A 22571-nucleotide genomic window follows, 5' to 3' on the forward strand; every position below is an offset into this window, starting at 1 on the left:
CTGCTTCTAACAGAGTAACTGTCTTCTGAATAGGCCTCTCCAGGTTTGGAGGTGCGTCTTCCCATCTTATCCAGTGTTGGATCACTGAGTAGCAACTTCAGTGTTCTCACTCTTCCATCCTTTCCAGGATAAACTTGAACCACCTTTGCCAACTTCCAGTTGTTACGTGGTGTTCCGTCATCCTTCAAAAGAACAATGTCATCAACTTGTGCATTCCTGCGGTCCTTGATCCATTTTTGTCTGTGTTGGAGATTTAAAAGATACTCCTTCTTCCAACGTGACCAGAAGTTGTTGGCTAGGAACTGGACTCGGCGCCATCTCTTGCGGAGGTAAAGATCTTCCCTGACGAAGCTCCCGGGGGAGGCGATATAATGGTGGACTTGGTCAGTATGTGGTTTGGCGTTAAGGGTTCAAGACTAGACGGATCATTCAGAGTGTCTGTTGTCAGCGCCCTGCTATTTACAACTGCCATGACCTCGTACAGGAACGTTCAAAGAGATGAGGAGTCAAGCTGCTTGGCTGACTGTTTGAGGATTGACATCAAGACATTTCTGATGGTGCGGATCTGTCTTTCCCAAATTCCACCTATGTGGCTTGAAGCTGGAGTATTAAAGATGAACTCACATCCTCTCTCCTTAAGTTCTTCTTGCTCCATCTGTTTCAGTGCTTCCACAAACTCCCGTCTTGCCCCAACAAAGTTTGTCCCCTGATCACATCTTAACAGCCGTACTGCTCCACGAATGGAAATGAAAGAGCACAGGGCATCAGAGGTCAGGTCGTCGAGCATTTCGATGTGTATTGCCCTGGAGCACATGCAGGTAAGTATCAGTCCATTCTTCTTCAACTCTCTCCTCCCTTCTTTGATGTAAAATGGACCGAAACAATCCATGCCACAGTAGGTGAATGGAGGTGTTGCTTCTGTTCTGTCCACAGGAAGATCGGCCATCCTTTGCTGTTCCAAGCCTCTTCTGAATTTCCTGCACTTGGTGCACTTATAGATGTGGGATGAGACTAGGCTGCTGCCCCCAAGGATCCATATGCCGTTGGAACGGAGCTCATTTGTGGTCATTCCCCTGCCTTGATGGTGCACCCTTTCATGATAGTGCTTGATCAGAAACGATGAGATGTGACTATTTCTTGGAAGAACCGCTGGATGCATGCTGGCAGCATGACTCAAGCGGCCTCCGACTCTGATGATACCTTTGTCATCCAGGAATGGATTTAACCTGTGCAACTTGGACTTGTGTTGTATCTCCTTATGTTGCCGGAGATACTGGATTTCTTGAGAGAGAGAACCATTTTGATTATGGTTAACTGCGCTTCTCTCCTTTCTTCTAGGCTGGCGGCCTCACAGGACCGTGGCTTAAGGCCTTGGACTTCCTTAGCATGGCGCTTTAATTTAGCAATGGCCTTCACCAGTCTTGACCAATCAGAGAACTTGTGTAAGTGATCCAACAGTGACTTCATCTCCTTTGCCTGTATGTCATGCACATGGGCCTTCTTGAGCTCTGGGTCACTACTTGGAATCTCTCCCACCTTGGCATCCCTGCTCGGTAGCTCCTTGTAATAGTGTTCGTTTCTTTTCAGCTTCCTTTCCAGGCATCGGAGACGATGTACAGCACATGCCTTGTTGTTTGGTAAGTTAGGTTGTTCCTTCTTGAAGGGCAGTGGCATCTCATAGTGACCGTAATCGTTGAGCTTGATGCGTCCTTGCATCTGTGACAGGAAATGAAGGTCTTCTTGAGAGATGCTAGTATCATCTGAAGCTCTTTCGACAAAGTCAGACTCCAGGACCTTGATGATGTCTACAGGTGAGTCTACTTCTGTAATCTGTGTTCTGCAAACATAATGCACTTCACTTGTGAGGTCTGAAGACAGCTGACAGTCTGGCATAATTTGCTTCATAACGACTTGACTTACTCCTATTGCATCTCCATAATCAAGACACAGGTTTCCATAGCCCACTATGCTCCAGCCCAAGTCTGTTCTCAGCCCAAATGGTTGATTTCCTTCGCCAGGCACGACCTCTCTTGGGATGAGAGCTTGAGGACAGTTGTACCCAATTAACAAGCCAATATCACAGCTTTGTTGGGGGGCTATCTCGGCTGCAAGGTGTTCAAGGTGAGACCAAACCTTCGCTGTCTCTGGTGTTGGAATATGTTCTCTTTGAGGGTATAAAGTCTCTTGTGTAGGTTACGGGCAGAGGTATTACCTTGTCTGAGTAAAACCCTCTTACTTGCAGGCCAGTAACCCTCTGACACGGCACAATAGTGTTTCTTGAAGCCATGGTGGACAGCTTTAACTGAACAGGTTCACTTTTCATGTGCAGAGCCATTGCAGTTTCTTTAAGGACGAAAGTTGTGTCACTCTGTGTTTCTAGGAGCGCATACACAAGAATTTCACAATCGGGCTCACTTGCTGCTGACACCCACACTGGGATGATGGTGGATGTATGAGTGTCTTTGATGTTCTGAATGACTCTATTTGATGTTGCCTCAAATGAAGATCTGATTGCTTTGCTTTGTCGCCGTTCAATGCTTTCTTCTTTCAACCCGTCACAGTTACCTGCTCCATTAGCTCTTGTTGGCATCTTTCTGTCCTTAGGGCGGTTGTCATGGAGACAAGTTGGATGTCTTTTCTCACAAACGTTGCAGATCTGCCTCCTATCACAGTCCTTTGAGCGATGACCAGATTGCAGACAGCCAAAACACAGCTTCTTTTCTAGGACAAACTTCACCCGTGCAGAGATAGTTTCATCCGTAAACTTGTGACACTTGAGTAGACTGTGACCTGTCTTCTCACGGAATGCACAGCTTGTGACAGTCCTTTCGTCTGAGTTTGTTGCCCGAACCTTTGCTCCAGGACCTCTGTTCCTTGAAACCTTGTTCCTCTCGATTTTAACCTGGTTTTAGAGCCTAGAGAGATGTTATCGGGTTGCAAGCAATTCTAGCTTCACGTGTGAGGAACTTAACAAAGTCGCTGAAGCTTGGGAACTCATGCGTTTGCTCTTCCACTTCCATGACCTTTCTATTCCACCTAGTGGTCAGCCAGTCTGGAAGTTTAGCGAGTGTTTTCTGATTCTCATTACAGTCATTGAGAACTTCAAGGCCCTTGATTTGAGACATGGCCGCCTCACAGCTGTGGAGGAAGTCAGCGAGGTCTTGAAGTTCCACACTGCTCTTGGAGTTTATCTTGGGCCGTGAATCAAGCTTGTCTCTGAAAGCTTTGGCGATGAGAAATGGATTGCCATATCTCTCTTCTAGCACAGTCCATGCTGAGCGATAGGCTGATTCTGTGCCTAGCATGAAGTAGCTGTCTATGGCTTTCTTGGCTGTGCCACTCACATACTTTTGCAGGTAATATATCTTTTCTTCACCTGGTATATTCTTTCTGTCGATGAGTGTCTGAAAGGAAACTTTCCAGTCATTAAATCTGAGTGGGTCACCGCTGAATATTGTTGGTTCAGGTATAGGGAGGGGACTAGCATTGATGGACTCAGTGAACACTCTTATAAGAGCTGCTGTACTATCTTCTTGCCGTAGCAGTGTTGTAGCTGGTGATGGAGGATAATGCTGTGGCAGGTTACTTTCCCCTTTAATTTCTTCCCTTTCTTCTATAACATGTTGATGGAGAAGCTCATGTATGTCATCATCAGAACATTCACTCTGCTCATACACTTGCTGTCGTGCCTTGGCTGCCTTTAACTTCTTTACTGTCTCTAATCGTTCCACTTCTCTGCGCTTGGCTTCTAGCACCTTTTGCCTCTCTGCATTTTCAGCTTCCAGTTGCCTTTGCCTCTCTGCATTTTCAGCCTCCAGTTGCTCGAGTTCTTTGATATGATGCTGCGCCACCGAGACACCCAAACACAGGTGTCTATTCTGCGACGTGTGTCGGGGTCTGGAATGTCAATGCTCCTCATAAACGTCATCCAGGTTCCTCACAGCGTTGCTCACCTTGGTGGTGTGCTCATGCAACAGGCCGTTTGTACGCTCTCCACTCACAGTTCCTTTAGCACCCTTAATGATAGCCTTCCACTTCTCATAGCTCTCGATGAAACGGTGTTGAACCCTTTTTACTTGCTCTTTGTGCAATTCTCGGCCTTTTTTACGTTACCTTGCGAGCTCTTTGGCTTCCTTGTAGCTCTGTCGAAGAAGCGTGGTCATTCGAAGCTTTGATGCCTTCAGTTGCTTGTGGATGTGTGTTTGACTCTTGCTGCTTTAAGTCTTCACCACCATCATCTTCTCTGTCACTCTCAAGGAAAGATTCTATGTCTGACATGGATTACTCAAGTTAACTTTGGATTTAATGCTACCTTTAGCTTTACAGTTACCAAATAAATGGTCAAAATATCTTTAACACAGCTCAGTTATCACTCTGGTTTTAAATTATAACTGGTTATTCCCTTCGTTCAATAATTTGGCTTATGATCTGGTTACATTAGTGATAATTAAGCAAAGAAAGGTGCTAACTCTTGCACAGGTAAGTTACAAATGCATAAAGCACTAGCAATGTACCTTTACAGTGCTGTAGTGCAGTTCCATGTTAATTTAACCACCACTTGTTTTAACATAAATTTTACAGTGTAACTCTTGGCAAACACAATCTCGATGAATGAACGTCACGGATTTCAACAATGAAAGGTAAGTAAACAACAACAACTTGGATATGAAAAAAATGTTTCAGTCTCTTGTGCAAGGCATTCAAAGTCTCTTCTTTACATAATTCACACGAGTGGCAATTTAACAATCCCGCGGCTGTTGCGTGGACGAGGATAAAGATGCACCCGCGACGTGGAGAAGCTTCATCCTTCCCGTGCACCACCGGACTCTAGCGACTCTCTTCTCGGCTACTCACGCAAAGCAGTCGAGTTCTCACTGTAGCTCCTCTAGGTAGTGAACAATGAGGCCCGAGATTGTTCAAAACACAGGGTTTATTACAGCTCCGCCCCAACCCGTGAGAACTGAAGAGAATAGAAAACAAACAATCACATACACACACATGAATGGACGGGCTTTAGCCTAGCATATCTTAGTACAAATTTCACAAACACATCAATAACATACCTCGTAGGCTGCACTACCATAAGGGGCTTTATCTTGTCTTCATTTTCTGTCCCTGTCTTCCCTTGTTTACATTTAACTCTTTACATGACTTGTGTTATCACTTAAATTCTCTCTGTGAGTGTGGAGACCACAGTCCGTGTTGCTTCTTTGTTATGCTTCTGCTTAGTGGTGCGTCTCCAAAAAGTGTTGTATGGAAACAATGACAATGAACCTCACCTTAACTAAACAGGTAGGAACCAAATTAAATAAGTGAGAAAACTGATACGTGGGGCAGTTACAAAAGAGCTCTTCTTAATATTTTATATTGTTGGTTGGTTTAATACTGTTGCCAATGAAAAGTCAGCCTACGAATTTAATAAAAAGTAAATCAGGCAGAATTAAAAATGAACTCAATTTAGGCTACTTGGCTACGCAATAAGGTTTCCATGTATTTACAGCACAGCGCACGTTCAATGAATGAATGAAAGTGGCTGCCTTGGCTCGCAATAAACAGACGGGTGGAAATCCCGACACTCTTTCAACTACATATAACTTAACAGTGAACCATCAAATACCCCCCAGATTTCAGTGCCCATCAGTCCCAACATTTAGCAGTCCAAAAGTCAATTAAATCCCAAACCAAAGCGAAAATCTTTTGATAGCCTACCGGTATGCTGCTCCAAACGAAACGCATGTCTCACAATAAAACGCACTTTAGGAAAAAAACTGTGCTGTTATCTACGCTAATTTGTTATTGTTCATGAAGGCGTGTCTGGCAAGTTGTTATTTTATGGATTCTGGACTTGCATGTGATTTATTGTGTTTGAGAATATTTGCAATAAACTAAGTCTGTTAAGACTGACACTATGACTTACCAAACGGTGTTTCCTGATTAGCCTACACTAATTGATTTCTGAACGGTTACAGGAAGTGTTGAACAGTGTTGGCCCACTTTAAGTGTAGCCTTTTACTTTATTTCTAAGAATAAAATTCTACAACAGAAGCCTAATAAGAAATAAAGGCCTGCCTCGAATACAAGCCTGCCCCAAATAAAGGCCTGTGCTTTGTGCGGCCTAAGTAAATAAAAGACCCCGGACACAATTTGAGGATTTACGGTAGTCTGATCAAATGTCGCTCTGGATAAGAGCATCTGCCAAATGCCATTAATGTAATGTAATGTAATGTAAAATGCAAAATGCCCTACAAATGTTTTTAGTATGGGAAGTGTGAAATTGCCACTATCATCAAAGTAATGTTTCTGTACTCTGTGTGAGATTTTCTACTTGAGTGCAAGTGATTTAATTGTTGAAATAAATCTAATTTTATGACCAAAATAGAACTCTTACAAGTGCAGAGCCTGACAAATAGTACTCATTGTGGGAGATGTTTCACAAAAGCTTCCTTTACTTGATGTGATCAAATTTAAGAACAGCCTGATCATTAATACAACCACGTCTTCTTTTTTTTAAGACACACCAGTCATTTGGGAAAACGGTTTGGGCATACAGTAGAAATAAACTTGATTATGTACATTGCTAAATTTTATTCTGAAAAATAACTTGTCACTACTGACCTTTTCAGTTCCTCTACTCTTCATGTAGGGACTATAATGTGTTTGCCAGCTTAAGCTGATCATTAGACTTCAGACAGTATGTTTTATCTGTGATTTGAGGATCTTTGTTTCACTCATTTCCAGCGTTGAATAAGAATTTGTGCTCAGCCCTATAACGTACAGTGCATCAAATTTCTATGACTATCATTTTCCCTGAGAAATGAACTGAATAAAAAAAATACATTTCAACATTGTATTTGTTTACGTTGTATATGAATTTACTGTCCCAAAGCATACCTCAAAAGCCATACAAATATGGTTCTGTGACAACAAAATCAATGTTCTGCAATGGCCCTCTCGGGAGCCGGACCTCAATCCAATCGAAAACCTGTGGACTGAAATGAAGAGGATTGTTGATAAGCTTAATGCAAGAATATGGTCCAAAGTCCTTCCAAATGTCTTCCTTATCCTTGTCAAGCTTTACAGGGAAAGACTATACTGTTATCCTTGCCAGAGGTAGATGCACCAAGTAGTAAACCAAGGGTGCAGGTAATTATGGAACCTATTTTTTATTAAATGAATGTTTGATTTTGGTTCTCCACGTCAAGAAATTGTGTTCCAATATAGCAACAAAATTCAGACAATTCAGAAGTTGCATGAATAAACACATTTGGTCGAAATATAAGTTGATCCATTTTAGAGAAAATTGAGTTTTTTCCAGGACTATACCTAGGCAAATGTCATCTTGAACTTATTGTTGAGTAAATGCATAGCTAGGTAATTTCACTACCAAACTAATGTAAGACATGGCACGCTTCTTGTACAGTTGTGTTCAAATAAATTGCAGTGCGTAAAAAAAAGTGAATAAAGTGCAAATATTTTTTAATAGCTTTGTAGTGCAAATGTAGTGGAAACATTACACATTCAATTCCAAATCAAAGCATTAGCTAATTTTATCAAGTCTGCGTTATTCTTTTACAGGAAGCAAAGAAAAGGAATATTAATCTGTTATGAAATGGCAGTGTCAACATTTTTCTCTTCAAACTCAAACATTACTGTATAAACTGAAGACATTTTTCAAGATTTAACTTCACCTTAAATTATTGAACTAATATTTAGTTGGATAACCATTGTTTTTGTTTTGAATGCAGGAGGGGTCTAGATTGGGTTTCTTTAGGAGCGGGGTGATGTAGGCCCTCTTGAATGATGAGGGAAAGCAGCCAGAGGACAGAGAGGAGTTAACAAGGGAGGTGACAAATGGAAGGATGTCAGGCGTGATTGCCTGAAGGAGATTTGAGGGGATGAGGTCCAGGGCACAAGTAGTAGGGCGGTGGGAGAGCAGGAGGTCAGACACATCAGCATCTGTAAGGGGACAGAAAGAGGAGGTGGTGGTGGTCGTGAATGTCCTGCGGATATCTGCAACCTTCTCGTCAAAAAATACTGCAAAGTCATCAGCAGTGAGGGAGGACTGAGATGGTGGGGGAGGTGTGCTGAGGAGAGAGGAGAAAATGGAGAACAGTTGACGGGTGTTAGAAGTGGAGTTCTGGATTTTTGTTTGGAAGTAATTTATTTTGGCAGTGGTGATAGTGAAGGAGAAACCTGTAATTGTACTGGCTAATGGGGCTCTGGTTATCCTAGTTCTGAAATGCATTTCCATTTGAAATGTGATGCAGATTTGTAAGAGCGTTAGGTTGAGTAATCCATTTTGGAGAGCTCTTTCAACACTTTATGCTTTAGAAAAACATACTCTCACATATGTGAATAGAACATACATGAAGGTTAATTTTCTGGGCATTTTGTATCAAAAACAGTTTTAATGGAAAAATAAGGTTTTTCTGTTCATGTCTCTGTTGAAGTTTGATCAAAATGCTCTTATTTGAAAACCAGGAATGTTTAGAATAATGATGAAGTTTGATTTAAATGCTTTTATTAAAACTGTGAAATGGTTAGAATTGAGAATAAGTGAATAAGTCAGCATTAGTAATTAGAACTGTATGTCTGTTCAAACACATTGAGCTGCAATGTACAGTGCAGAAAACACTTAATCAGGTGTTTAAAAAGCCATGGCATTGGATACCACCTGTTTTGACTAAGTGATGCCGGTCAAGCAATATGTGTCTTTGCAAAGAAATGTTCACCAGCCGATTTGCCTGCGTCATTATAGAGGCGAAAGGTTAAGACAGCTCAGCTTGCATAGAGTGACAGAAGGCGGGTTAAGAGAGACAATGTGATGTTATATGACAAATGATTGGTTAGCTATAATGTATAAAGACTAGGATACTTCCTATTGTTACTTTGGAATTCTCTGGTCTCTGGAAGCTTCTTGCACGGAGCACACTGATTCCCCAGATTAATCTGTTTTATTTTAAACTTAAGATTTGTAATGAGAAACTATTGACTCTGAGTCAATTGAGTCCTGATGTGTCTCACCTCCTGCTCTCCCACCGCCCTACTACTTGTGCCCTGGACCCCATCCCCTCAAACCTCTTTCAGGCAATCACGCCTGACATCCTCCCGTTTGTCACCTCCCTTGTTAACTCCTCTCTGTGCTCTGGTTGCTTTCCCTCATCATTCAAGAGGGCCTACATCACCCCGCTCCTAAAGAAACCCACTCTAGACCCCTCCTGCATTCAAAACTACCGTCCGGTATCTCTCCTTCCTTTTCTATCCAAATCCATTGAATGAGCCGCCTCCAACCAACTCTCTTCCTTCCTCTCTCAGAATAACCTGCTGGACCCCCACCAGTCCGGCTTCAGACCTGGCCACTCGACGGAGACTGCACTCCTCTCTGTCAACGAGTCCCTTCAGGCTGCACGAGCAACCTCTTTCTCCTCTGTCCTGATCCTTCTTGACCTCTCTGCGGTGTTCGACACTGTCAACCACTCCATCCTCTTAGCCTCCCTGGCATCAACAGGGATCTGTGGCACAGCCTTAGACTGGATTAAATCTTATCTCTCTGGCCGGTCCTCCCAGGTGTCCTGGGCTGGAGGACTGTCAACCCCTCGCCCCCTTGTTACAGGAGTCTCCCAGGGCTCAGTCCTCGGACCCCTCCTCTTCTCCATCTACACGAGATCCCTTGGCCCCGTTATCTCTGCTCATGGCATCTCCTATCATTGTTATGCCGATGACACCCAACTCTTTCTCTCCTTCCCCCCATCAGACACACAGGTCTCTACCCGTATCTCCGCCTGCCTGAGAGACATCCAGAGCTGGATGGGCAACCACCATCTGAAGCTCAACCCAGATAAGACGGAGGTGATCTTCATCCCTGCTTTAACCTCTCCCTTCTCTGATTTCTCCATCTCACTAGGGGATACCACAGTGACGTCATCCCCTAGTGCAAGAAACCTTGGAGTGGTGATGGACAACAGGCTATCCTTCTCCAAGAACATCGCTACGGTGACCCGGGCATGCAGGTTCTTCCTGTACAACATCCGGAGAATCCGACCCTTTCTCACCACCTACTCCACTCAGCTCCTTGTTCAAGCAATGGTCCTGTCCCGCCTGGACTATTGCAATTCTCTGCTGGCTGGCCTTCCAGCATCTGCCATCAGACCCCTACAACTCATCCAGAATGCTGCAGCCCGTCTGGTATTCAATGTTCCCAGACATTCACATGTCCACCCCCCTGCTCAGCAACCTCCACTGGCTGCCTGTTATGGCTCGCATCAAATTTAAAACTTTGGTGCTCGCATACCAGGCAGTTAAAGGATCAGCCCCTGTGTATATTCAATCCCTTATCAAGACCTATATACCAACAATACCCTGTCGAGGACCCGGCCCTAGGCCCTCCTGATGAGAGATTGACAGAAGATGGGTTAGGCAGGAATGCATTGTTAACCCCTCGCACACGCCAATGGGGTAGGAGTAAAAGCTCCCGTAAGAGGAGAAGTATATGGTACAAGATAAATGTACAACCGTATATGGATACTGAGGAGTCTGAAGTCAGAGGACTTAGATTTAGGGTTTTAAGGAGCAAGGTTAAAGTTCTGACTGAGAAAACCCCAACCCTACAGGGGAGGGGCACAATGCCTGGCTAAAACAAAAAAATAAATAAATAAGGAAAACGGAAGGGATGTCAATACCGAAAGAAGATTAAGAGGCTTTAAGGGCCTTCCTGATTATAGCACAAATAATTTTTCGGATAGATTCAAAGGACTGACTATAGAAGAGTTGGTGGATGATTTACACTCAGCTATTGGCTGGATGTCCTTTGTAGATCCCTTAAGGCGCCGCGGAGAGGGGCACCTGAAGAGTGTGTTGAGATGGTGGAGGGCACTAACTTCTGGCTTGTATGAAGTAAAAGTTTGGAGAGAGTCCAAGGAGAGATTATGACAGGGAGACAAATACCAGTGATGAATAGGTTCATTAAAAAATTACATAAGAGCTAGTGTTTTTCCACTCGTATATTAAGATGGTGGAAATTCCCAAACTGGAGGGGCACATGACATAAAATATTGGGGAAATTTCTTTTGAGGTATGAGAAAATGACAATTGGAAAAACAGAAATAATTAATATGATCATTAAAAAACATAAGAGATAAATGTCTTCCCGCTTGAAATATTGGGGACATCTCTTATCAAAAAGGTAAACTTTTGTATGCAAAAAAGATATATAAGGAATAAGCTTTTAGACCTTAGGGGGGGATCTTAGAATTTTGCCTCACAAGATATCTACGAGCTGTTGAAGAGAGAGCAACACAAGACAGCTGTATTCAAGCTGGAGTGGCGCGCTCCCTCTGCGCACCACTCCAGGATATGGATATGGAGAGAGGAGTGACGTACGCGGTGCGGACTCAGCTGAAGAAAGAGCCACGCAGAACAACTATAACCAAGCTGGAGTGGTAATTATAATCTATATTACTTGTAGAAGTCGTGTAGGGGAAAATTCACAGAACGAAAGATCTCCCTCCTAAAATCATGATAACCAATCACGAGTCAAAATCAGACTCCGCCTTAGTGAGCAGGCTGGTTCCTCCAAAACTCTCGACGATGTGTGCTAAAAGTTTATCAATATATCTGTATTTAAGTATGATATGTACCCTGTATAGTTTCAAACTGATTAACTGCTAAATTGTGCTAGGATTACATAGTGAGCCCAGCCAGCTGGCCAGGGGGGGGCCCGTCTTGAACTGTGTAGACCAAACTGTCAAGGACACGGGCAGAGCAAGATATGACTGTACAGCTGATTTCTCCGGGACTCTCGATGTTTTATGCCAGGAGTGTATCTATTTGACCTAGAACATTAATTATAGCTGAGCTTATGAAAACGCAAGAAACCACAGTGAAAACTGTTGAAATGAGAGCAAAGAATGCTACGTACATTTATTCCCTTAGAAGAGAATAATTAATCAAATGTTTAGTATGTCTCTGTATATTAGAAAAGTATATTAGAAGTGAATATTAATGAAATGTTTAGTTTGTCTGTATATTTTCAATGATTACTGCTGCTTAGTTTGTCTTATAAAAGCGAAAGATACAGAGTGACGTGTATGGATGACGTGTTAGAGGGAGGGCATCCAGAACTTTATGAGGTCTGGTAGTTTGCCAAGAGCAGGTGCGGGGTGAAGTGAGGACACGTAGTTGGCAGAATGCCCTGAACTTTGTACAGAGTTGGCAGAGCATAAGGACCGTTGGCAATTTGCCACAATGACGTTGTGGGAGGAGCGTTGGGAGGAGTTACGATAAGAAAAGTGTGGGTGATTTGCCAGAATGAGGTTTGAGGAGGAGTTGTAGGTGGAGTAACTGTGTATAAAATGGGTGTACAAATGCCAGTCGGGGTTCAGTTCTGGAGAGCTGATCCGGCTTTATGCACGTGTGCTAATAAAGTCTGATTTTCCTGAAGATCTTGCTGCCTGGTGTCGTCTTTTCCCTCGCGAAGATGTTTTTCGACAAATTGAAGATTTGGACTCTGTCGTTTCCTAGACACGACATTAGGAAAAGTAAAACATTATAAGTTTACTTTTAAATATCTTTTATGTCTCATTAAGGTACTATATAAGGTAGAAAAATGTAGAGAAGTTATCATAGTTAGATAAATATAATATTCTAGAAATAGTTTCTTTTTAAACGTCCAGAAGGGGGAGCTATAGGATAAGGCTAAGGCCAAAGAGGATGGATATTGGAGGGGTGTACCTTGATTTTTAAACATCGTGGTGGAAAGGTAATTTAGAAAGAGCTAGAGGGGTATATGTAACTTGCATGTGATTAGCAAACTGTAAAAGATGATATGTACACTGTAATCTGTATAACTCTATTCTTTTGATTGATTATAATAAAGTATATCTTACTATAATCATATGTGATAAAGAGTTTTTAGAGGAATACATTGAATACAGGACATCGATTACCAGATTTGCATCACACCCTTCACTTCGAGACTGGGCTGGAAGTTCAGTAGAACTTACCAGGGCTCCAGGACGTTCGGACGTTCTGAATTTCTGTATGTTTACACTAGGACTCGGAACTGTACTGTCCTCTCAGGTCTACTTTTGCACTTGTTCTTGTGATTGATTTGCACTTTGTTGTACGTCGCTCTGGATAAGAGCATCTGCTAAATGCCACGTAATGTAATGTAATGTAAATGTCATTTGGAAAATGTTTTACTGAAGCCACTCTAGCATAAACGCCTGAATGATGGAGTACTGCTCAGATAGTTGTCCTTCCGGCAGGTTCTCTCATCTCTGCAGAGGACTTCTGAAGCTCAGAGTGACCGTGACAGAGGGACCCGTCTGGTTACTCAGTTTGGCCTGGAGCCCAACTCTAGGAAGAATCCTGGTAGTACCAAATAATAGTTCCATTTCACTATTATTGAGGCCACTGTGCTCCTGGGGACACTCAAAGCTTTATAAATGGTCTTATACCCTTGCCCTGATCTATGCCTTGCCGCAATTTTATTACAGAGGCCTACAGAGAGTTCCTTGGACTTCATGACTTGTTTCATAAGGTGCCACTCTGAATTGTGGCATATATACACAGGTGTGTGCCTTTCTAAACCATGTCCAATCAATTCAGTTTGCCGCAGGTGGACTCCAAATTCTAGACAAAGCTGGCGACAATTTGGAGTGCCACAGCAAAGGGTCTGAATACTTCTGTAAATTAGAGATTTTTGATTTTGCAAAGGATTTTCAGAAATCTCTGTCTTAAATGTCTCATCCATTTAAAACTAAGTCTAGAACACAATAACATGTGCTGTAGACTTAATGCGGACAAAATGTCTAAAAGGACAATATTGTGTGATTCCATCAGTAAGTAAAAAAATGCATTTGTCAACCATCAGCATGGGAAAAGCCAAAGAACTGTCAATTCAGAAGACACAGATGGTAATTGACCATCACAAGTCTGGTAATGGGTACAAAAAAATATGTCAGTCTTTTAAACACATCACTTCACACTGTAACCACAAAAATATTCCAATTAAATATATGGAATGGTTGCAAACTTGCCAGCAAGAGGACACAAGTCCACACGGACAGTAAGGAAGTTGGAGAGGGAGGCCATAAGTAACCCATGGATCGCAGTTTAAGAACTTCAGAAATTGGTTACATCTTGGGGCCACCAAGTCTCAAAAAGAACCATAAAATCACTTCTCCATTCCAGCAAACTCTTTGGAAGGGTGGCACTGAATTCAATTGGAATTATGACTGGAAGAGAGTGCTATGGTCAGACTAAACCAAAATTGAATATTTGGCCATACACACTATCAACATATTTGGCAGTGGTCCAGGGGAACTATTTAAGATCAATGGTACAATGAATTCAAAAAGTAGCAGAAAATCTGGCCTCTGCTTGGATTTAGTTGTAGATAGATTGACGAGCAGGACAAAGACTTCAAACATATCAAAATCCACACAGAAATGGTTTAACAGAACAACATCCATGTTTTGCAATGGCCATCTCCAGACTTAAATCCCATTAAAAACTGTGGTCTGAGCTGGTCCATAAGCGCAAACGTAGGGATATCAATGATTCTTACAAGTTCTGCATGGAGGAATTGCCCCAAATGTGTTCTCAAAATGTATCACAAATTATAGGAAAATGCATACCACTGTTGCATTACTGTCACCTTCCTGTCAGCTTTGACCACTCTGGCCATTCTCCTATGATCTCATTAACAAGACGTTTCTGTCTACAGAACTGCTGCTCACTGGATTTTTTGTTTTTTGCACCATTCTTTGCAAACTCTAGACATTTTTGTGCATGGAAATCCCAGGAGCTCATCAATTTCTGGCACCAACAATTATTCCAAAGTCACTTGGATCACATTTCTTCCCCATGCTGACATTTGGTCTGAAAAACAGCTGAACATCTTGACCACGTCTGCATGCTTATATGCATGTAGTTGCTGCCACATGTTTGGCTGATTAAATATTCGCATTGACAAGCCAGTGTAGAGGTCAACCTAAAAACGTGCTCACGAGTTTATGTGCAGATGATAGTCTTCCATGGGAAGGTCAAGTCTAACTTTTATTGCGAATTTTCCGCTACAGATATTACCGGAAGTAACTTTTCCTTCACATTCTTCTAACTTCCGTACGTTCACACCGCTGGACTCTACTGTCATTCGCTTGATGGTTCAGAAGAGCAACACGCATAGGGTCCGTTCGCCGCTGAGAATTGCGTTGCTGTGGAATTAAATAAATTAATTGAAGTAATTGAGCTCTCGAATACAGGTAAGTTTCTTTCCCCCCAAAAAAATGGTTTTGTTATCCCTCTTCGTGTCAGGGTACTTTCCTTTCGCTAGTATTAGCATAGCATAGTGTATTCGTTTGCAGAATATATTTTAGAGTTAGAACAAAGTTATTGCTGTGCTGTAAAATCTATCTTGAAATTACTAGCTACCAGCTACTTCAAAACGGCTTGCGCTGGACAAACCATGTTGATTGTATTATTTTTGTTGCGCTTGGAAAACGATGTTGATTGTATTATTTGGTCTGGTCTGAACTGGTCAGCAACCAGCTGTTTCATAACCTTTTTCCAGCAGTATACCCAACGTTGCTTCACGATGAGAAGGTCAGCAAGATTGCAACGAGTTAAAGATATCACTAAGTTTTGCCCTTCCGGTTGTTCAGTAAATTAATTCTTCGAACATGAGGGAATACTAGCAACATGTCAAATTGGCGTTTGTCAACATTAAATACAGTGCAATTGAATCAATGAATTCGTGTCCACATTATGCGCATCCCGGCCAATGAAACTGAAACTGAAGGAGAATAACAAGTAGGCTAGAGATGACGGGATACCAATTCATCATCTTGTGAACAACGGCGTAGCCTTTTTCCCGAAAGTAACTAACTAACGTTAGCTGGTTGCTATCCATGTCCATTTAGGTCGGTATTAGTGTGATTATTGGTGATATCTTCCGGATGTGAATTAAACCGCTGTCATTGTTTCCAACTATTCAATCGCAACCATATTTTACATCTGGAAAGTAACCAATAGCCTACAGTTTTCTAGCCATGTGGCTATCATAAACGTTCCGCTGGTAAAGCTAGTACATCCCTTAATATATGAATAGTAGAACCGGCTTAATATAATAAAATAATACAATTCTGAATAACTTCTCAACCTATGTCAGGGATGTGAATGGACAGAGGCTATTTCTCCTCTCCATCATGCTATGGCCTGCTCCATCTTCAGGCTGCTCTACAAGGTCTCATGTTTTGATGTTATTCTCTACTTTTTGGTTGGAGTTTCAAGCTACACTGGAACAAACACGACTACAAACCTGCACACATTTTCAGGTAGGGTACTTGAGAAATGGCTTTCTTCCACTCTGAAATAAGGAGACACTAAAAAGAACACTCAGTGGTAGTTGAAGTGATTTTTGAAGTATTTGAAGTATTTTTCTCTCTGTCTGAAATGGCTCAGCACTCACAAATATGTCATCCATCTACTGAATGGCCATACTGTATAGTGCTCTAAATGATGTACTAAATGAACGGTGAATTAAGACAGCAGACATTGTCTTTCTTAATGGTTCAACATCATCACATCTGCTGCATATAGTGACAAGACCATATAGCTAGTTCAGCATACTATGCAGGATTTTTACCTTGAAAATATTATAAAGCAAACACGCTCAGTCATTACTATGATACACTGGCAGCCTGTGTCTGTGTTCACTTCTGCCCAATACCTGGCTTGTCTGTTTGTTATTGTAAAAACTCCCTGGGCCACTTCTGGGCTTGGACCCTTTTTATTTCTGTGCTGTATCTGAAAAGCATGAGTCCAATACAGTGAACTCATACACTCTATGGTCCAATACAGTGAACTCATACACTCTATGGTCCAATACAGTGAACTCATACACTCTATGGTCCAATACACTGAACTCATACACTGTATGGTCCAATACACTGAACTCATACACTGTATGGTCCAATACACTGAACTCATATGCTCTATGGTCCAATATACTGAACTCATACGCTCTATGGTCCATCCCACTGAACTCATACTCTCTATGGTCCATCCCACTGAACTCATACTCTCTATGGTCCATCCCACTGAACTCATACTCTCTATGGTCCATCCCACTGAACTCATACTCTCTATGGTCCATCCCACTGAACTCATACTCTCTATGGTCCATCCCACTGAACTCATACACTCTATGGTCTATCCCACTGAACTCATACACTCTATGGTCCATCCCACTGAACTCCTACACTCTATGGTCCAATACAGTGAACTCATACTCTCTATGGTCCATTACACTGAACTCAGACGCTCTATGGTCCATCACACTGAACTCATACGCTGTATGGTCCATTACACTGAACTCATACACTCTATGGTCCATCCCACTGAACTCATACACTCTATGATCCAATAGAAAGAGGGCAAGAGGAGACGTGCATGGATTGCCTACTGCTGTGCTGAACTGGATTTGCGAGAGATTAGCCTTGGTGGCTAATCTTTAATCAACTGTTTGGCCAGCATTTGGTAACATGAATTAGCTGCCGTGTTATAAGCTAACTACATTCAGTTTTGTGTGTCAGCTGGCTGGCCATGATAGCTGGGTCCCTCTGCACAGAACTACTTTTTTTAGGAGATTCTACTGGTTTATTTTCCTCTCCTGGGCACTGAGCTCTTTAAAACAAAAAACTGAAACTCTGTTTGGCACTGCTTATTCAAAACAAAACAACAACAAACCCCCATTAATTGTTACGATTCACAGTCCAAGTCTATTAACAAAAAAGTGCCAATAGTAGTATTCTTCTTAACCCATGTTCTGTACAATTGTGTAGGGGGAGATGGGTTGTAGTATGTGTACTCAGTGAAAAGGTGTTATTTTAAGTGTTCTCTCACAGTTTATGAAGACAATTTAAAAAAAAGTTTTGTGTATAATAAAGTTAGGGCAGTTGGCAAAGCATTGTGGTGACCATTGTTGTTCACAATTTTACTTTGCATTGTGGGACATTTCCAGTGCCAAAAAAGTGAGTAAAAGTTGATTTCTGTTTTATGGACATTGGAACAAGATGGCTGACAGCCGAAATCATTGACTATTTAGTAAATTCAAAGACGGCCTCGGTTTGTCCCAGGAGAGGGCTTCCCCCACCTCATAATGCAAGTGCGCCCCCCTGTGGTCAGTCAGGCATCTGCAGGACTGCAGAGTGTAAAGAATGCATCAGCTGCTGTAGTAGGACTTGATTCAACCTAAATACCTTCCCCTGTTTCCCTCCAGGAGCTGAACTTCTGCACACCTTTGAGCAGCAGGATGATGCAGGCAGGAGTCTGTCTGAGACAGGACACTGAGACAACACTACCAGAGCTCACTGAGCAGCACAGGATCAGACTGAAAGAAGAGGAACTCAGTGGACTGGAGTCAGAGACAGAGTGTGCTGCACCAGGACTCAACACACTGGAGCCAGAGTGTGTTACAGCACACAGCGGAGTCAGCGATGTACACCACACACACACATCAGTGATAAAAACAGAAGCTGATCTGGGCTCCACCCACACTGGGGATCTTATTAAGACGGAGAGCCCTGAAAGGACAGAGCTGGGATATGTGACCCATCTGCATCCTGACCAAATCAAAACAGAGACTGAAGATGGAGGATACCTTCAGGCAGAACACATCAGTGACTTGCAGGTTATTCAATGTGTTGATATTAAATCTGATCAAATGAAGTATGAATCCAGTGAAAATTTAGTGAGTGATCTGATGGATACTGTGATGACTGGGGCTGGTGATCATTGCAAAGGCCAGAACAAACCATTCCAATGTGCAGGAGAGCCAGAAGGTGAAATTCAAATGGGTGAAAAGCTATACAAGTGTACACAGTGTGGGAAGTGCTTTTCCACTTTATCTCATTTAAATAGACACCAGAGAATTCATACAGGTGAAAAGCCATACCAGTGTACACAGTGTGGAAAGCGTTTTTGTACAAATTCTGATTTAAATACACACCTGAGAATTCATACAGGTGAAAGGCCTTACAAGTGTGCACAGTGTGGGAAGTGCTTTTCCACAGTATCGCATTTAATTAGCCACCAGAGAATTCATACAGGTGAAAAGCCATATAAGTGTGCACAATGTGAGAAGTGTTTTTGTACAAAATCTTATTTAGACATTCACATGAGACTTCATACAGGTGAAACGCCATTTAAGTGTACACAGTGTGAGAAGTGTTTTAAAGCAAAATCTTATTTAGACATACACATGAGAATTCATACGGGTGAAAACCTGTACAAGTGTACACAATGTGAGAAGTGTTTTAATACAAAATCTTATTTGAACAGACACCTGAGAGTTCATACAGGTGAAAAGCCTTACAAATGTATTCATTGTGGGATGGGCTTTTCCCAGATATCTCAATTAAATAGTCACCAGAGAATTCATACTGGTGAAAAGCCCTACAAATGTACTCTGTGTGGGACATGCTTTTCCCAAACGTCTCATTTAAATAGCCACCAGAGAATTCATACAGGTGAAAAGCCCTACAAATGTACTCAGTGTGGGAAGTCTTTTTCCCACACAAGTACTTTAAATTGCCACATGATGATTCATACAGGTGAAAAGCCGTGCAGATGTACTCAGTGTGGAAAATGTTTTTCCCAAAAAAGTAGTTTAAATCGACACAAGAAGATTCATACAGGTGAGAAACCATGCAAATGTGCTCAGTGTGGGAAGTGTTTTTCCCAAGCAAGTACTTTACATCGCCATAAGATGATTCATTCAAGTGAAGGGCCCTAGACGGGTACTCAGTCCATCAGCATTTTCATACCATTGTTTCATGTCCATTGTTTACTTAGAATTTCTCTAGATGAGTACTTGTACATAGGACTGCTGTTATCTACGTTTTGTATAGGCTCTCTCAAACACGATGAGCCAAACTACAACCACCTCTGAACAGTATTTGTGATGTAGTTGCAGAGAAAATGTGTTACCCCAATCCGTTTGTAAGAAACTTCCTTCGCTAAAATGGTTTTTAGTGGTTTTTAATGGTCTACTAAAAAACATTTTAGCAAAGGAAGTTTCTTTCCAAAGGTGTATAGTTTGTTAGGCTTGCATAAGTCAACACAGCGTTTTATCGCCTGCGTAACAAAACTAACATTTTCAATACGCTTGTGGAGTCTGTTGCACTTCGACAAAAACATTTCTTGAGATTTTATGCCAAAAAAGGTTGACGTTTTACGAAAAAAAATTATAATAAAGTTGTGATGCCTACGTCTAAATAGAGGAGTTCCAATTTTTAGTGACTTGACCCCATTTTATATTGGTGAGCATTTAAATACATTATCGTAATGCTTTTGAATAATAAATAGCATGTGATGTTATGCAATGTGTTTGACTTGTTGATGGTATTTGACAAAAACGTCAATCAATGGATCTTAATGAATATAGTAGTTTACCAGATGGTTTGTGATTATTGTACTTATTTTTTATGATCTTCTTGACCCGTCTGAGGACAGCTGCAAGGAGAGTGAGTTTGGGACAGAGAGGTAGGGGAGGGTGATAGGAGGGGGGGAGTGCAAACTCCTTTTGGAGTCTCCAAATGTCCTTTTTGGAAAACGTCCCAGATATAGATTAGAAAAAACAATGCAGAATACACATTTTTGGTGATATTGTCCTCAAATTTGAAAGGGGATTTCTTCAGTGTTGTGACTTGGCTCCATTGTGTCCACAAGCGCACAAGCCACAGCTACAATAATCTGTCCATCGATTATCTTAACCCACAGTCCATCGCAGGGCACACACACCATTCATTCACTCATACACTCATACACTCATACCCACGGGGAATTTAGACTCTCCAATCAGCCTAACCTGCATGTCTTTGGACTGTGGGAGGAAACCAGAGTACCCGGAGGAAACACATGCAAACTCTGCACAGAGAGGCCCCGGCCGACGGGGATTTGAACCCAGAGAGCCCTGAAAGGACAGAGCTGGGATATGAAACCCATCTGCATCCTGACCAAATCAAAACAGAGGCTGAAGATGGAGGATACCATAAGGCAGAACATATCAGTGGGGATATCAAATGTGTTCTTACTGAGAATAATCAGACCAGAATTGTCTGGAAAAGTACAAACGGTTGCAGCAAGCAGCTACATTGTCAACGAACAACGATCATAAATTCAAGTAATAACCCAAGCCTTTTGAATTTCTTTAAAAATAAGAAAATTCATAGGAATGAGGATGAAATTAATGTAGGGGAGGCCTATGAGTGTCCCCGGTGTCAGAAGTGTGAAAAGTATTTTCCTGCAAAATCTGATTTAACTAAACACCTGAGAATCCATACAGGTGAAAGGCCATATAAGTGTACACAGTGTGAGAAATGTTTTCATGCAAAAACTGATTTAACTAAACACCTGAGAATCCATACAGGTGAAAGGCCATATAAGTGTACACAGTGTGAGAAATGTTTTCATGCAAAAACTGATTTAACTAAACACCTGAGAATCCATACAGGTGAAAGGCCATATAAGTGTACAAAGTGTGAGAAATGTTTTTTTTCAAAATGTACTTTAAATGACCACCTGAAAATTAATTCAGGTGAAAAGCCCTACAAATGTATTAATTGTGGGAAGTGCTTTTACAAAATATCTCATCTAAATAGTCACCAGATAACTCATACAGATGAAAAGCCATTCAAGTGTGCTGAGTGTGATAAATATTTTCGTACAAGATCTGATTTAAAAAAACACCTCAGAAGTCATACAGGTGAAAAGCCTTACAAATGTTCTCAGTGTGCAAAGTGTTTTTCCACAATATCTCAAATAAATACCCACCAGAGAGTTCATACTGGTGAAAAGCCCTACAGATGTTCTCAGTGTGGGAAGTGTTTTTCCACAATATCTCAAATAAATACCCACCTGAGAATTCATACTGGTGAAAAGCCCTACAGATGTAGTAATTGTGGGAAGTGCTTTCACCAATTATCTAACTTAAATAGCCACATGAGAAGTCATGCAGGTGAAATGCCTGTATGACCGTATTCTTTGAAGTGCTTCACCAAAATATTTGTTTTAAGTAGGCACCTGAGAATGAATTCAAGTGAAAGTTCTAAACATACGTGTACTCAATGTAGCGTGTGTTTACTACCCCTTCCCCATTTGCTCTATTGCTGCGTATTTGTGTTTTTGCATAATTTGATATAAGTGGTCTTCATGGACCACTTCCCTCTAGGGTCTTTCCCTGGTCATGGGTGTGCACTTTGCACTTTGTTGTACGTTGCTCTGGATAAGAGTGTCTGCCAAATGCAACTATGCATAAAAACACAGGAACTAGGGTGCAGAAAAATGGTAGCAGGTTCTCTGGCCTGATGAGTCAATATTAGAAACATTTGGCTGTAGCAGAAGGCAGTTTGTTTGCCGAAGGGCTGGAGAGCAGTACAAGAATGAGTGTCTGCAGGCAACAGTGAAGCATGGTGGAGGTTCCTTGCAAGTTTGGGGCTGTATTTCTGCAAATGGAGTTGGGGTCAGGATTAAAGGTCTCCTCAATGCTGAGAAGTACAAGCAGATAC

The 22571-nt window shown here is 41.8% G+C and overlaps 1 protein-coding gene across 1 annotated transcript; it reads left to right on the top strand.

Annotated features, from left to right (window-relative positions):
- Nucleotides 1–15276: 15276 nt before the first annotated feature.
- Nucleotides 15277–20382, top strand: LOC133122615 (zinc finger protein 436-like). Its single transcript, XM_061232680.1, has 2 exons — nt 15277–16337; nt 18284–20382. Exons 1-2 carry the CDS (start codon nt 16209–16211, stop codon nt 19796–19798), a joined length of 1644 nt encoding a protein of 547 aa, XP_061088664.1. The 5' UTR covers nt 15277–16208; the 3' UTR covers nt 19799–20382.
- The last annotated feature ends 2189 nt before the right edge of the window (nt 20383–22571 follow it).

Source organism: Conger conger, chromosome 2 (genome assembly GCF_963514075.1).
Source record: "Conger conger chromosome 2, fConCon1.1, whole genome shotgun sequence".
In the NCBI taxonomy this organism is placed as follows: domain Eukaryota; kingdom Metazoa; phylum Chordata; class Actinopteri; order Anguilliformes; family Congridae; genus Conger; species Conger conger.